This window comes from Vulpes lagopus, chromosome 11, assembly GCF_018345385.1.
Source record: "Vulpes lagopus strain Blue_001 chromosome 11, ASM1834538v1, whole genome shotgun sequence".
NCBI lineage: Eukaryota > Metazoa > Chordata > Mammalia > Carnivora > Canidae > Vulpes > Vulpes lagopus.
Genome location: NC_054834.1, coordinates 92,130,602 through 92,145,773, shown reverse-complemented (window position 1 = coordinate 92,145,773; position 15,172 = coordinate 92,130,602). Strand labels below are relative to the sequence as shown.

Sequence of the window (15,172 nt, the reverse complement as noted above, 5' to 3'; positions counted from 1 at the left end):
ATATCCGTTTCCTAAATCTTGGAGCAGCCCATGATCTACTGGACCAAACCATCCCTAAGTTGACTGTTAAGCTGCAGTGGGGCTCTCGGGATGAGCTCTGAACGACGTGAGCTCTAATCAATGTTGAGGTTGTGGAGAAGGTTAATGATAACAGGGCATTGGCTAATTTTAATGATCACATTTCACCAAAGAGATTTTTTTTTTTCATAAAAGAAGCAAACTGGAAAATATCTTCTCCTTCTGTTTATTTGTCCCAATGGTTTAAAAAAATCAGCTTTATGGAACCATAATCTTCCTTGTGACAGATGGGCTTATACATTGGCATCGTGCTTTCAATCGACAGTTTACAATTCAAGAGGAAGGTGAAGAAACTGAATGTAAAGACATCTTCAGCATCTATTTGTCATTTTTCAGTTTTATAACATTGATACAAAAAATAGTATTCTGATTAGCAGCTTGATTGGCAACCCATGTAACCCTAAATAGTACTACAAACCTGGAGAGTGCACTTTTACAGACAATTACGTTTGGCGAAATAGTATGTACAATTCTGACAAATAAATACATAAATAAACAATCATTCATATATAACGATATACCTAAATGTCAATTATCATCAACAAGCGTTTCTAGTAAATTACTTCTTTCATTCACAAGTTACTTTGTTGCTTATAAAAACTATCCTCACCTTTACAGAAGAAATGACATAATCAATTCCCCCCCACTAAACCCACATATTAGGAAAGGTAGAAAAGGAATCCCAGAAGCTTTATGTAAATGTTCCATTGTCTTTTGATAGAAGAGATTTTTGATTGAAAAACTTCTTTCTTAGCTTCTCTGTCAGGAGTTTGTTTCCCCTGTATCATCACACAAAGGGGTTTGGTTCTAGAATTTGATCCAAATCGAAAATGATCTTCATTTTTTGATTCTGGTTATTTAAAAATATGATATTATGTATTGAAACTGGCATTTGGTCCGATATAAGAAGACCCAAAGCCTTGCAAACTAGCCAGCAAAGATCAAACTTTTTTCCAAAAATAAATTTTAAAAAGAAATTCTAAGAATACAGACGCTAATTATTGATACATTTTGTTATCCAATGCATAATGAACAAAACAGGTCGGGGGACAATCAGAAGGTTTTTATAAAAATTATCTGAACGACTCCTGGTACAATACTGTCTGAAACATTATTTTATATAAGAGAAATGAAAATACATTTAAAAATGGCTTAAATAATTGAAACCATAGTTTGGCCAGTGTCATAAAATTAAGAAAAGTAGAAAATTAGAGCTTTTTTCCTGATCACGTGACTTAAACTTTTTTTTTTTTGAACATTCAAAAAATGAAGGGCAAACATGCTTTTGGCTATTGAAACACTGGACAAATGGCTTTGCCTCACCAAGCTCCATGCAGAAGAAAATGTACATAACAAGCAGATTCTAACTATATGTACAGGGGAGAAGGAAAAAAATGCCTTTAAAATATATACATATGGTCTTCGATGAATATTTACATGTTTGTCACATGGGCACTACCTAGCATAAAAAAGTTAGGAAATAGTTCTTTAAGACATATGATTCTCCAATTTTTGCTCCTTTTAAAGATTAGGGCTCTATTTATAATGTACACACATACACACACACAAAACAATTCATAGATGTACATATGTGATGTTTATAATGTGCAATCCCTTGACACGAAGGTGGCTTGACTGAGCATCAGGTAAATGCAAGATGGTAGTTAGTATAAGACAGAGGCTTGATTCAGCTACGTGGTGGAATCGCGAACCAAGTACAGAGTCGTGAGACTTTTCCAATGACTGGAACTCACAGCAGTTGAGGGTTGGGGGGTGAGAGAGGGGCTCACCTTGTGTTGATCCATCTCTCCCCAAGCTACCTAATGCTGTTTTCCAATCAAACTCGGCAGTCCAGCTGACTGTTTGATGAAGATGTATTGGAGGACAGGAAGGCCTGTCTCATATTGCATTCTTTTGGACTGGGGATAAGAGACCCAGTGTCGTCAAGAAATAGGCCGTGACTTCATTTGTTCATTTTGTTTACTTGTTTGCTATCAACTTCTAGGGGGAGCTTCTAAAAGTTAGATTGAAAGAGATTAAAAGTTATATTCTTTCAGTTGCAGGGCTGTCTTTGAATGAAAACAAACAAGTTTTTTAATGAGCAGAAGCTGTGCAGTGTGTGGGTTTGCTGAATGCCTATCCTTCTGATAGAGGGGGACTACCGGGCCTCAAAGTTCTTATTGAGAATTCAGATCAATGTTTCCTGAGATCTAAGTTGATGGGATATTACACATTTTGCAAAGCATGTGATTCAATTATTGTAATTTACTTCCAACCAGAGGCTCCTCCCCGAGGAAAGGCAGCTGCCTTCACTCTCAGCACCCTGGGAAATCAAGGCAATGCACCGAAGTAAAAACTGATTCATTGAAACCAGAAGAAATGATAGAGAAATTGAAGCTTCTCCAAACACCTAAGATATCCAGAGAAAAAGTCAAAGTCTTAGGAGAATCGGATGCACGAATAGTTTGTATTCGATCTTTATTTTGGCATAAATTATATTTAAGGTGGATGTTACTACTACTGATGATCGTGATTGTAATTAATTATTTTAGCATTTGGCATAACGCATGACATATTGCATTAGCACCTTTTAAACTAAGGATCTCAAAATACTTAGCAAATGCAATTTGCTCTCACAGCACCTGTGAGGTAGGTGTTTTTTCCATCTATTTTATAAATGAGAATACTGAAGCATAGCAAGGTTAAGATGCATGCCCACATGACCCAACAAGTGTGATGGTATCAAGAGAAACTGATCCCAAACTTCTCTACTCTTCCTTCCTGTGGACCTTAGTCACAGAGCTTCCAGAACACCTCCTAATAGCATTGCTGCTGGAGGTACTTGGATGTTTCAGACGTTAGAATATTATTGTAGGGCTAAAGCACTCAATGACATTGGTACCCACTGAAAGATGATCTCACATGCTTTGCAAATATGTGGGAGGGGCATCTGATATGACTGCTAAGCTTGTTTATGTTAATTATAATGTATATGTAAATTTGCATCTTCTCCGTGTAATTTATTGTTTTTCTACCCTCCTGACTTTTTTTCTACACATGTGCCTTCCTGAGCCAGAAACTGTAAAATGCACTTAGCAACACCCTATGGAGGGAAGCAGGTGAGATTACATTTGGCAAAATCTCCTTGGAGGCACCAGGTAATGTTTGTTCTGAAAGAACAACAACAACAACAAAAAAGCCCCAAAAAACCCCTCTTGTTTATTTTGTTATGTAGCATTTTATATACATTCCACCGGATGACCAGTTTTAATCCTTGGATGAGCAAGCAGAGTTGTCTTCCAAACATACAGAATATTTGATTTTCAAGTTTAAATTTCGATTTATTTAGCTGTAGCCTCCCTGCCAGGCCTAAGTTCATTTCTTGGTGGAACCGCAAATACTGTACACATTACATGGCAATAGATGTAAAAATTCAATGTAACAGCACACACAATATTAATAATCACATTGAGTGTGTCTTCCTGACTGTGCATTATTTCTGAAAAAGAGTTATTTACTTTTATTTTTGCAGAGATGATATGAAGACATTACCGCGAGTCTCGGTTTCCCAGAACCAGATTTTTATCTCAGATGCACAGTATGTAAATCCTAGCAGTTGTTAGGATGTTGCTTTTTGAGATAAATGCAGTGCCTCAGGACCTGAGCATGAAATCTGGCCCTTCTAACTCATGTATTGTTTCTATGACCAGAGCCTAACACTTAGAAATTGGTAATCCAAGAAAGAAACTAGGAGAGGGAAGAAAAACCTTTATAAAACCCCTACGCCAGTTCATTTCCCCTGGTGACACCAGTAAAATACCAACACACTAGGCCCCATTTCTTAAAAAAGAAAAGAAGTGTATTTACATCGGTAAAAATCCTAACATCTGAGATGTTTCTTGCTTGACATGTCATTCCAGATTCTGTGCATTTCTTCTGGAGAGATCTGATGCACGGTGATAACTCGGCGATACCTACACAAACTGTAGGCCATTTTCCAGTGATTGAAGCCACTGTTCTGGAAAGGATGTATGCCCAGTTTTCGAAGACAGAGTCCCACGTATACATCTTCAAGGTGAAGCAGCCTTGTATGGAGTGAGGTCTTATAGATGAGCTCGGCTACATCAGCTGAAAAGATATAGCCAGTCCCCGAACAGAACGGTGGGTAGTTACTGTCAGGGTACAAATCCCTGGGCATGTACCACTTACTGCGGACGTCCCGGATCGGCCCTCCGTTGATGACATAGCCAGTAAAATACCTTCTTCTTGGCTTGGTGGAGGGTTTCAGTAGCTTATAAATCAGGTTGTCCATGTTGACAAAGATGTCACTGTCGGTTTTCATGACATACTTGGCTTTTGAACAAAAAGTGGCCACCCATCTCATTCCCATTAATGTTTTGAGGGTAAGGTTATGGTAGGAGTCGATGAAGTCCTCCACGATAATGTCGTGGAAGATCTGGCTCTCCTGCTCCACCATCTGATTCAGAACGGGATCGGCGTTCTTGCCCAGGAGGAAGAGAGTGGCTATCTTGATACCTTTGAAGTTGTTCTCGTCCCCCCACGTCTCTCGGATTGCCTGGCGGGCATCGAATTCTTTGTGGGTGGTGCTGATGAGGATAACCAGGAAAGGAATGCTTTTCTCACATTTGTTGGGCTCATTTATGAGGAATTCAAAAGAATGTGGGTTTATAGGTCGAGTTCTTATGTTGCCAAAGGTGAAGTTTTTCCTGGCAACTGTTAGGTGGCTGAATGGCTTGGAGCCAGTGTAGGAGGAAGTGGGACGAGTTATACTCAGATACCAGAGGGCGCTGGCCCAGCACACAACTGTCAAAACATATAGACAGGAGACCTTTGAAGCCATTGTCTTGAGAGCACGTCTATTCCAAACACCGAAGAATATGCCTTCTTGGCATTAGTTTGTTTTCATCTTGCAAAGGCAGCATATTACTGATAAATCTTAAAGTTCGATAAAGAAGCGTGAGTACGGGATTGTCCATGGGTCTTAGTGGCGGTCTGGCATCTCCGCATTCCCTCTACTTTCTTCCAAACCCGATGGAAGGTTCCATGTCTCATAAATCTTCCTCTAAACTCTGCAAAATCAATAAAGTACAGTTGTAATTCAGATTTATTTAGTCACCTTACATCCTCAAATAAACAATAAGGGTGTTAGAATTACCCGCGATGACTAAAATCATAAATGTATTCATTCATTTCCACCACTACTGAAAACTTGCTGACACCGCCATCCTCCCTTTCCTCCCCTGGACAGAAGTGATTTATGTATATTTGTGCCAAATTAACAAGTCTTAGATTATAAACTCTAGAAGAACATGGAGTAAACTGAACATTGGTAATTAAAAAAGAGTTTCCCCTCTTCACAAAAGGGCCTCTTTGCTGTAAAATACCTTCTGACACCACAGGCTTCTTTCAAGCACAGGGCCTCCTAGCTCTTCTCCACGCTTCTAAGTCTGAGCGTTTGTTCGCTCGATTCTGATGAAGTCGGTTCTCAACATCCCTCTGCTTTCTCTAGCCCTGAATTTGAAAACGTGGGCATGCGCGCTAGAAAAATCTCTGCTCAAATGGTCTCTCTGGGCTCTGCCTTACAAGTAATTCCTTACTTTTTCTCACTTTTTCTTAATTTTGGCTCTCACACATGTTAGTCCCTAATTCTTAGTTTCCTAGGAGGCCTCAGATGAAGAAGAGCCTTACCCTCGGGCATGGACACCAGCACCCAAGTGTCTTTTCAGACAGCTGGCAGCATTCATTTTGGAGGCCATCTAAATGGCATCGCTTTTTGTGGTTTCCAACAATTCATCCTGATGTTCCTTTGATGAAATTAAGCTCGCCCCTTTCAATTCTTTTAAAGTAAACAGCAGGAATATAGTAAGAGACACAATTGAGCTTGGGGCCACAGATCCAATGAAGATGGACAGAACCCTTTAACTGGTGTTCAAATTAAAAAGCCGTTCTCCAGAACTCTAATCCTTTCTAGGACTTGAGCTGCTCTCATGCCAGTAAAAAAATTTATGCCAGGATACGACGTCCATTCATGTTAAAATTTGTCTCTTCCTTCCCAGTTAGAGCAAAATGTGGTAGCCCTGGAAGCCAGAGATAGTAGATAATGGGTAGCAACTTCAACAAAGTCTGCTTTAAAGAAAACTACGGGCTTGAACAGAGAGAGACTGTGTTGAAAAAACTTAACTGGAATTATAGATTGAATATCAGGCTTCCAACCCGATATTCATAATGAAATGAAGAGACACGATGGGCAATAGCAGAGATAATACACATCCTCTTGTCAAAGCCAAGAGCTGACTGTGAATATATGATCCATATGAGACCAGCAATAACTCAGTGTGGTTACGGTCCTAACTAAATGAATATTAGAATGGCTTCAAGCAGCATGACTCTAGGCATAGCCAGGCCTTCATCCAATCCATAATAAGTACTCTCGGTAATAAGCTCCAGTATCCTTGGCCCCTGAAGGAAATGTCCGCTCTAAGGTGCAGCATGGCTGATAAAAGGGACGTGATGTGCAACAAGCTTTGAAACTTTAAATAGCAAGCGAAATGAAGTGAGAAGCCAGCCATAGAGTTCAGAAAAGGGCTTCTCAACTTGGGATATACAGACAGTGGCTCCATTTGAATGCCAAAGGGATGTGAGTGAGTCTCAAGATGGTACTAGAAACCACATTTTCTCTGTCATTGTTCCAGATGCTTATAAGCCTATCGTTAACCATCACAGAGCCTTTGTCACTTTTCATACTTTCCTGCTAAATTAGGAAAGTCATCTTGTTACTAAGCTGGTGTACCGAAAGTGGTGACTGGAAGAGGCACCTCTCAGGTTCTCTTCTCGAGACCTTACTCACATGGGTGCATGTGAAGTATTGGAAAAATGGAAGTAGAGCCCGTACTCCTCCTCGTCTAGGAGGAGACTTCATGGAAACAAAACAGAGAGATGAAAAATTTCATCACGAGGCCACTGGAGTACACAAAAGATGCGAGCTGGTGGACAGGGCATGGGCGAAGCAGGTCGTGTGGGCTACACAGTGCAACTCCACAGGGTGCCATTCCTTTTTTTTTTTTTTTTTTAAGATTTTATTTATTTATTCACACAGAGAGAAGCAGAGACACAGGCAGAGGGAGAAGCAGATTCCATGCAGGGAGCCCAGTGTGGGACTCGGTCCTGAGACCCCAGGATCACGCCCTGGGCCAAAGGCAGACGTTCAACTGCTGAGCCACCCAGGTGCCCTGGAGTGCCCATTCCCATAGACTGTGGTGCGAATTGTACTCCCCCATCCCACCCGGAGTGAAACAATGAGGCTGCCTTGGGGAAGGTGCCATGCAAAAGTTTTCTAAGCTGAACCTTCAAGGGCAAGTAAGAATGATCTGGATGAGAGCCAGACATTTGAGGCAGAGGGATCAGCATATGCGAAGACAGGAAATGAGAAGCACGTGTGTGCCAGGACTACCAACAGTGGAGGAAGGGAAGAGGACGGGGTGCTGGGGAGGAGGGTGGTGATGGTGCAGTTTCCGGCTCTCGAGATAAGCCAGGGTGAGTGGTGCTCAGAAAGTGTTCTGAGCTGAATAGCTTGGCACCCATCTTTGCAATCCAAAGGGTGTTAAGGGAGGATTTCACCTTCACCAAATCCTGTCCACTGATTTTGGTGGCAATTTCTTTTTCCATATTCAGGATTTCTTTCTCCCATAGTTCTATGTCCCAGGGGAATAAGTGAAAAATTGTTTTCTCTGATACCTTTCTGTGTGGTTTTCTGGGGGAAAGGACTCCATAGCGAACAGGTATTGGGGGATTTAGAAAGAGCTAAACGAGGGAGAAATATAAGAGAAATAGGTGAGCACGTAAGTTTATGTATTCAGAAACACTTTTCATAGAAGAATGAGCATTCTCTCGTGGACAGCTAACAAACCCGACACTCCTTCCGTTGTTATTACAGGTCTCACTTCAAAACGTGTGTAGTATGCCAGGCGCTGGTCCATGCACTGTGCGCTCCAGGGCCTGCATTTTAGAGAGCTTCACCCCTTACGGTGCTACAGGAGGGTATTGTCTCCATTTTACAGTTGAGAAGATGGAAAATCAAGAGATATTAAGTAGCATGCTCAGGATCACACAGCTAGGGAGTGAGTGACTAAGCGAGCCATCATCTGGAGCTTCCCAAGGCCTGTGAGGACCGCACGGGCAGGCCCAGGGTGGCAGAGGAACACATGCTGCTACACTCCCCGCGAGCTGTACCTTTGTTGTCTTAGGTGTGTGTCCATTGCTGGAATTTTTGCCTGGTCCATTCTGGTTGGTTACACACCGCAAGACACCAGTTCTGTGGGGCTCCCTGATCGTCAGAAAATGATGACTTGCAAAGAGCAGATTCAAGCTGGGGGCGGAGGAGAGCTGCAGCAGTTGAGGAGGTTCAGGGACACTTTGCAGTTCCCTTCCTCTGAAATCCTGAAACACGCACATGCACTCACACTCACACACAAACAATCACTCCTTCTACTGACTTTTTTTTTTTTTTCCCAGACACGAGGACAAAAGTAAGCACGGTACTATTACATCTCGGTCACCAGTAAATGCAAGTTATCACCAATAAAAACAGGATTTGAAATGGGAAAAAGAACCAGCCTAGAATCTGAAGCAAGGCCAAGGATAATGTGTAGCAATGGCGAGGGGCACCAAAAAACAGCCTTTGCGTGTACAACAACACAGGTTTCTCAGGTGGCCAAACACAAAAAGTTGCCTCTGGAACACAAAGAGCAATGTGAGCAAAGATGAGAGAGAACAGTGGATGCTGCTTGTCACTCGAAAGCGTGATTTACGTATGCTGCTTGCAGTAGTCAGTGATGGGCCAGACATCCATGCTATATTCCTTGAGTAATTCTAACTTGCTGTGTGGCTTTCTGTGCCTCGGTAGCCTTAAGGATGAAATAAGGGGAAAAATAACATCTCTATTATCTCTGGCGACATTATAGGTATTAGTGATCATCACCAGCCCTCTGGGTTTCTGGGGGAAATGCTGCTGTACAGGCAGATAGTATGATGTAAAGAACAGGTTCTAATGGGGATGAGGGGTTTCTGTCAGTTTATCAGTTCTTGATTTGGGGGTCCAGGGCACATAGGTCGATCGATTCTTCTAAATAGGATTGTGGTCAGTTTTTTGGTGTAGGGAATACACTACAGATTTCCTGCCAGAGAGTTCTGTTCTCTTTCTGGAAAACACAAAGGCAAAGGTCCACTAAAGAGCAAAGAAAATGTCAGCTGAAAAGTTCTAGGGAGGGAGCTGAATGTCACAAAGCAAAATCCTCTGGAGGGTTCTTTCCGTTTCATGAAATTTAAAAGAGTCCCATTTAACAGACTCGTTAATGTACTAAAATACAAAGTTGCTCACAGAGCATTTGTCATTCCTTTTAGTGGCCCGACTACAACCACAGACGCCTCCGATGACACATTCACTTGTCATCCATTAAATACAAATCCCTCCCAATAGAAATATTCCTCTCCTCCACTTGAAAGATTTCCTCCCCAGGGGCCGTCCTGGATTGCAGATTACCTTGTTCACAGAACCCTTCAGTAGCTAGCTATCCACCTTCACCTTTCAGCAAGTTAATGGGGCAAAATTTTCAATTTAAGGAGCGCAGGTTTCTCCCAGAAATCACATCGCACAATCTGGTATTTTGAGTCATTTATTTTTTAAAAGGCCCCTACATTTGCCCAAATTCTTTTCTCATACGTCTCAAAGTAAATCCAGCAGCAAGTGGGTAGAACCGTGTATAGTTTGGGTGTCAAGCTCATGTCCTTCTCCATCATGGTTCAGGCAAGTACAAGTCAGTACTGGCTTCCTACGCCCCAGTTGCCACTGGGTTGGCCTGGCAGTCATACCAGCTTTCCTCACCCATGGCCAAGGCTGCACAGGCCCCCTCTGCTCCCTGGTGTCACAAGAAATATAGTACCTCCAAGTTCTGATTGCTCTTGGATTTTCAAATCTACTTCATTTGTCCATCAGAGATGCCCTGAACGCCTGTGAGAGATACCAGGCACTGCTCTACACTCTGGTAAGACAGATGGGGGCTTACTTTCTAGGAACTGTAGGGGGAAGATAAACGTACAATAAATGAATACAAAAATAATTTCAGGTAGCGATAAGTGATGTATGCAAGTTGGGCAATGGGATAGAGGCTGAGTCGAGGCGGGAAGGGAGCAACTGTAGATGGATTGGTCATTCTCTGAAGGGGTGACACTTAAGCCCTGTGATCTCCAGTCTAGTCATTGCATCTTTTACTAATGTTTTGGTTCTTTGCTTGCCTCCTTGGGATTAAAGCTTCATCAGGAGCATCTTTTGGTTTTTGATCTCTGCTTCTGTCTTGTCTTTGGGTAAATACCTACTGGTATAATTACTGAATCATAGGGTAACCCTATTTTTAACTTTTTAAAGAACCGCCATACTGTTCTCCAGAGCGGCTGCACTGGTTGGCATTCCCAACAACCATGCAAGAGGGTTCCCCTTCCTCCACATTCTCATCAACGTCTGTTGTTCCTTGTATTGTTTCACAAATCTGAAGTCTGGAAGTCTGAGAAGATGTTGGCAGGGTGGTTCCTTCTAAGAGCTGTGCATGAGAATCTATTCCCTATTTTTCTACTTTTCTCCTAACTTCTGGTGATTTGCTGGCAATCTCTGGCACTCCTGGATTATAGATGCATCAATTAGATCTCTGGATTCATGTTTAGACAGCATTTTCCCTTCCCTGTGGGTATCTGTGTATCCAATTTTCCCTTTTTATAAGGACAGAGTCAGATTAGATATGGGCCTACCCTAATGACTTCATTGCAATTTGATTACTTCTGTAAAGATCCTATTTCCAAAGAAGGTCCCATTGTGACGGATTGGGGGTTAGGACATGAACATGTCTTTTGTGGGAGGAGGATACAATTTCATCCGTAACATCTACTTTCCTGGATAGCAACAAAATGAAATACTTGGCTCCCCAATACTTCATTTCTTCACATTTTATTTTCTTGATTTGAGCAGGTTAAGTCTTAGATTTGGGGAAACCAAGTTTTAAAGGATGAAAAATTTGTAATTAGCATTCAAAGAAGAATGAAACATGAATGTGTACAGGGACACAAAGTATGGCTTATTTTTAGGTTGAAAAAAAACTAGTTCATTTTTTTTTTTGTAAGACCACATGAAGAACATAACATGGCATAGTTTTATTTTTTAAAGATTTTATTTATTTATTCATGAGAAACACACACAGAGAGAGGCAAAGATGTAGGAAGAGGGAGAAGCAAGGACCCCCTGGGAAGCCTGATTTGAGACTCGATCCCAGGACCTGGGGATCATGATCTTGGCCAAAGGCAAGATGCTCAACCACTGAACCACCCAGACATCAGGCGTGGCATAGGTTTAAACAGTCCTATGCCTCTGCCACTTTCTCTTTCCTTTGAGATATCTCTCTCCACCCACACAAAATCGGCCCTTCACTATTTGGGAAAGTTGAGGTAGGAGGGTGGCAATTTTCCCAAAGATTGGGGTCAACAATTCGCGAGACACTGACTTGGTTTGAGAATAAGGACGATTCTCCAGTGTCACCTCAAAACTACCAGCATTCCTATTATCCAGAAACAATTCTGAATATTCAGAGACCATATGGCACTACAAAAGTGGTGTGAACATTAAAATCCATGTAGTGACTTTAAAACGTGGTACAAACGACAAACCAGTTGAAAAAAAAGTAACCCAATCTTAACCAGTTGAGAGAGGAAAAAAAGGAAGACAGAAATTCAGAAAAATAAAATAAAGAAAAGAGAAGGCAGGGAGAGAAAGGCTAACCACTCATGTTTATGAAAAGCTCTTGTAATGGATGAGAAGCTCACTGTACAGCTCATCATGATCTTGGGGAGGGGAAGAGAGATCCTGTCTGAAAAATGTTTTGATCTCAAATGACTTTCCTCAGAGCTGGTGTATGAGTGAAATCAAAGAATCTTCATTCTGTGGGGAAATACAAGAACTCAGACCGCAACAGAACTAATTGATAAACGAGCCCCAAAGGCCAGAGATTCTTCTCGGCTGCATTAATTTGGCGAATGGTTATCCTGATGCCCAACCCCCCGTTTCCTCTCGCTCTTGTAATTATGCTCTAAATAAGCACAGGAGAGGAAGAAATAAAGCACTATTAACACTAGATAATGGTCCTTGAAGGAAGAATTTCATAAACCATTATGTTATACAGCTTGCTAACTTATTATCTCTCCAAATCACAGAGGGCTGGCTTTCTCTCCTGGCCTTTCTTTGAAGTGAGCTGCCTTGGCTGTGGAAGGCACTGTGCCCCCAGAAGCTGAAATCCCTGAATGCTCATAGGAGTAAGCGTTCTGACTCCGCTGCCTCCAAAAGACAAAGAGCTAATTTGAGCCTTTAAAAAATTTAATTATGAATCCTTTCAGAGACCCCGTAATTGAACTCACCCAACAGATCATTTGCAACACAGAAGTGGCGGAAAGCAAAAGGGGAATATTCATCATGATTGGGCAGTTGAAATCATTTCCCTCCCAAATCTGGAAGAGATGATTTGAACCTTTCTCCTTTTAGTTCAATACACCTTGAAATCTATTGAAAAGGTCTTTATAAATTCCTGCACTCAGAAGAATGGGGCCAACTTGAAAGAGGAGTGGGCAGGATGAGGATGTCTTTGTGTGGGCTTAGGGCTCTTGCTATTCTGAAAGCCACACTCTATTTCATTGCAGAAAAAGTGCACTTCAAATTAGCGGAGAAGATTATAGCTTTCTTCAAATCAATGTGTTGCCCTAGTTCTAGAATTCAGAGAATTTTTAAACATCGCTACAATCCTCTCAGGGAAAAATGAAAATGAGGATGTCTCATTATTTTAAATAAATGCTTGGCTTCCTTTGCAGTGATGGATATGGTGCCTTGACGGCCATATATGAGACACATTTTTAAAGATGGGCAGAGCTATCACTTATTTAATCATGGGAGCCTGGGAGCCTGGTGGTGTAGTCGGGCCGTGGGTAGGGCTTCTCTGCTGGGAAAGAAACGCCAGGATGTTTTATTACAGATGTGGAAGAGGATGAGAGGAAAGACATCCTACTCATAGAAACAGCAGCTGGGAGAACTTAAAAATGATGAGCTATGCGATACCAAAAAAGAGTATTCATTTGGCCCATTATTTTGGGGAGGGGAAGCCGATATAAACGGATCTTATTAGAAATCAGGAAGATGTTGGTGGGTTGCCATCTAAAATTTACAGCATCTAAGGAGATATTTCTTAGCCCATCACAGAGAGGTGCTATTTTAGGTCATATTTCAAAGAATGATATTAGTACCATGAGGGAACTGATGACATCATATGGAAAAGAACTTGCAATTTTTATTTTTCCTTTCGTTTCCTTTTCTAATGTCAATCCCCCTTTATACCATATCAATTTATCAATACATAATAGAAATAATTTTGTGTAGCTGCTGTCGATGGTAATTATCTCATAGGCAATCTTAACGGCACTGGAAGAGCTGGATAAAACTTTCAGCTGTTTAGTCATCTGCTCTGGACTCTGTGCATCCCTCTACCTTTGTTTCTCCATCTATAAAATGAGAATGATAGCATCTGGACATACTTTGCAGGGTCACTGTATGGATCAGCCAAGATACCGTGTTTGAAAATACCTTGTAGGTTATATACCGCTACATGAATGAAGAGTATTATCGTTATTAATATAAACATGATAAATAAAAGACAAATCTAGAGAGGATCACCTTTAAAATGTTTCACAAGCACCAGTCAATACATCTTTTTTTAAAAAATTTTATTTATTTATGAGATACAGAGAGAGAGGGAGGCAGAGACACAGGCAGAGGGAGAAGCAGGCTCCATGCAGGGAGCCCGACGTGGGACTTGATCCCGGGGCTCCAGGATCATGCCCTGGGCTGAAGGCTGCGCTAAACCACTGAGCCACTTGGGCTGCCCCACCAGTCAATACATCTTGACTGACTGGTACTAAAGCAGATTTCTTACTTGGCTGATACTCAAAAGGAAAAAAACAAAAAACAAAAAACTTGGCAGTTGACTGTTTTCATAAGAAGATTCAATTTCATTTTATAATGTGTATATTAAGAGGTTTTGCACTTCTGTGAGAAAGGGGTACACAAACTAGAGGAAATATTATGATTATTATCAACACTGATATGATGAAGAACTAGATTTTTTTCTTTTTTTTTTTATTATTTATTTATGATAGTCATACAGAGAGAGAGAGAGAGGCAGAGACACAGGCAGAGGGAGAAGCAGGCTCCATGCACCGGGAGCCCGACGTGGGATTCGATCCCGGGTCTCCAGGATCGCGCCCTGGGCCAAAGGCAGGCGCCAAACCGCTGCGCCACCCAGGGATCCCGATTTTTTTCTAATATAACTTTAGAATATAAAAAAATCTACCAGATTTAGATGTCCCTCTGAACAGCACTACATAGTCATCATTAATGTTTTTTTTTTTTTAAGACTTTTTAAATTTATTCATGAGAGACATAGAGAGGCAGAGACATAGGCAAAGGGAGAAGCAGGCTGATGTAAGACTCGACCCTAGGACCCTGGGACCATGACCTGAGCCAAAGGCAGACGCTCAACCACTGAGCCATCCAGGCGTCCCTCATCATTAACATTCTGTGTACATACTAAGTCTGAAACGGCTATCCCATGATTATTTTTGAGATATTTAAGACAAAGCCAAGTCAAGATTTATCATTTTCCTTCATAGACTGGTCTAGGTTGTAATAGAACCTATCCGGAATATAATATTACACGGCATATGGTCATCTCATCACTTAGCCAAGAGACTTCTCAATTTCCACACTAGTATCAGCGTTGTGAATTGCTCTAGAAATGTACCCAAATGAAAGCCTGGGTGACAAGGAGTTTTGTTTGGCAGAGTAGCTTTATAACCACACCCTTTTGTTTCTGAAATCTGTGATCTTGCATATAATTTTCTCAAATTAGTACCTACTGGCTGGTCAGGTGAAAAATACTGCCCTTGGTTGCCATTCCCATCCTCGGTCACCCATGTTGGCTCTTCACAGTCCTTA

At 41.5% G+C, this 15,172-nt stretch overlaps 1 protein-coding gene across 5 annotated transcripts in view; it reads right to left on the bottom strand.

Annotated features, from left to right (window-relative positions):
• Positions 1–248: 248 nt before the first annotated feature.
• Positions 249–15,172, bottom strand: part of B3GALT1 (beta-1,3-galactosyltransferase 1) — a 513,956-nt gene continuing 499,032 nt past the window's right edge. For 4 of the 5 annotated variants that reach the window (XM_041773296.1, XM_041773295.1, XM_041773297.1 and 1 more), the window contains one exon: positions 249–5,168. In XM_041773296.1, the coding sequence (XP_041629230.1) occupies positions 3,959–4,939 (981 nt within the window). In that variant the 5' untranslated portion in view covers positions 4,940–5,168 and the 3' untranslated portion in view covers positions 249–3,958. Of the gene's footprint in view, positions 5,169–8,328; positions 8,376–15,172 lie in introns of those variants that run through there. The other variant, XM_041773299.1, reaches the window with a different exon arrangement.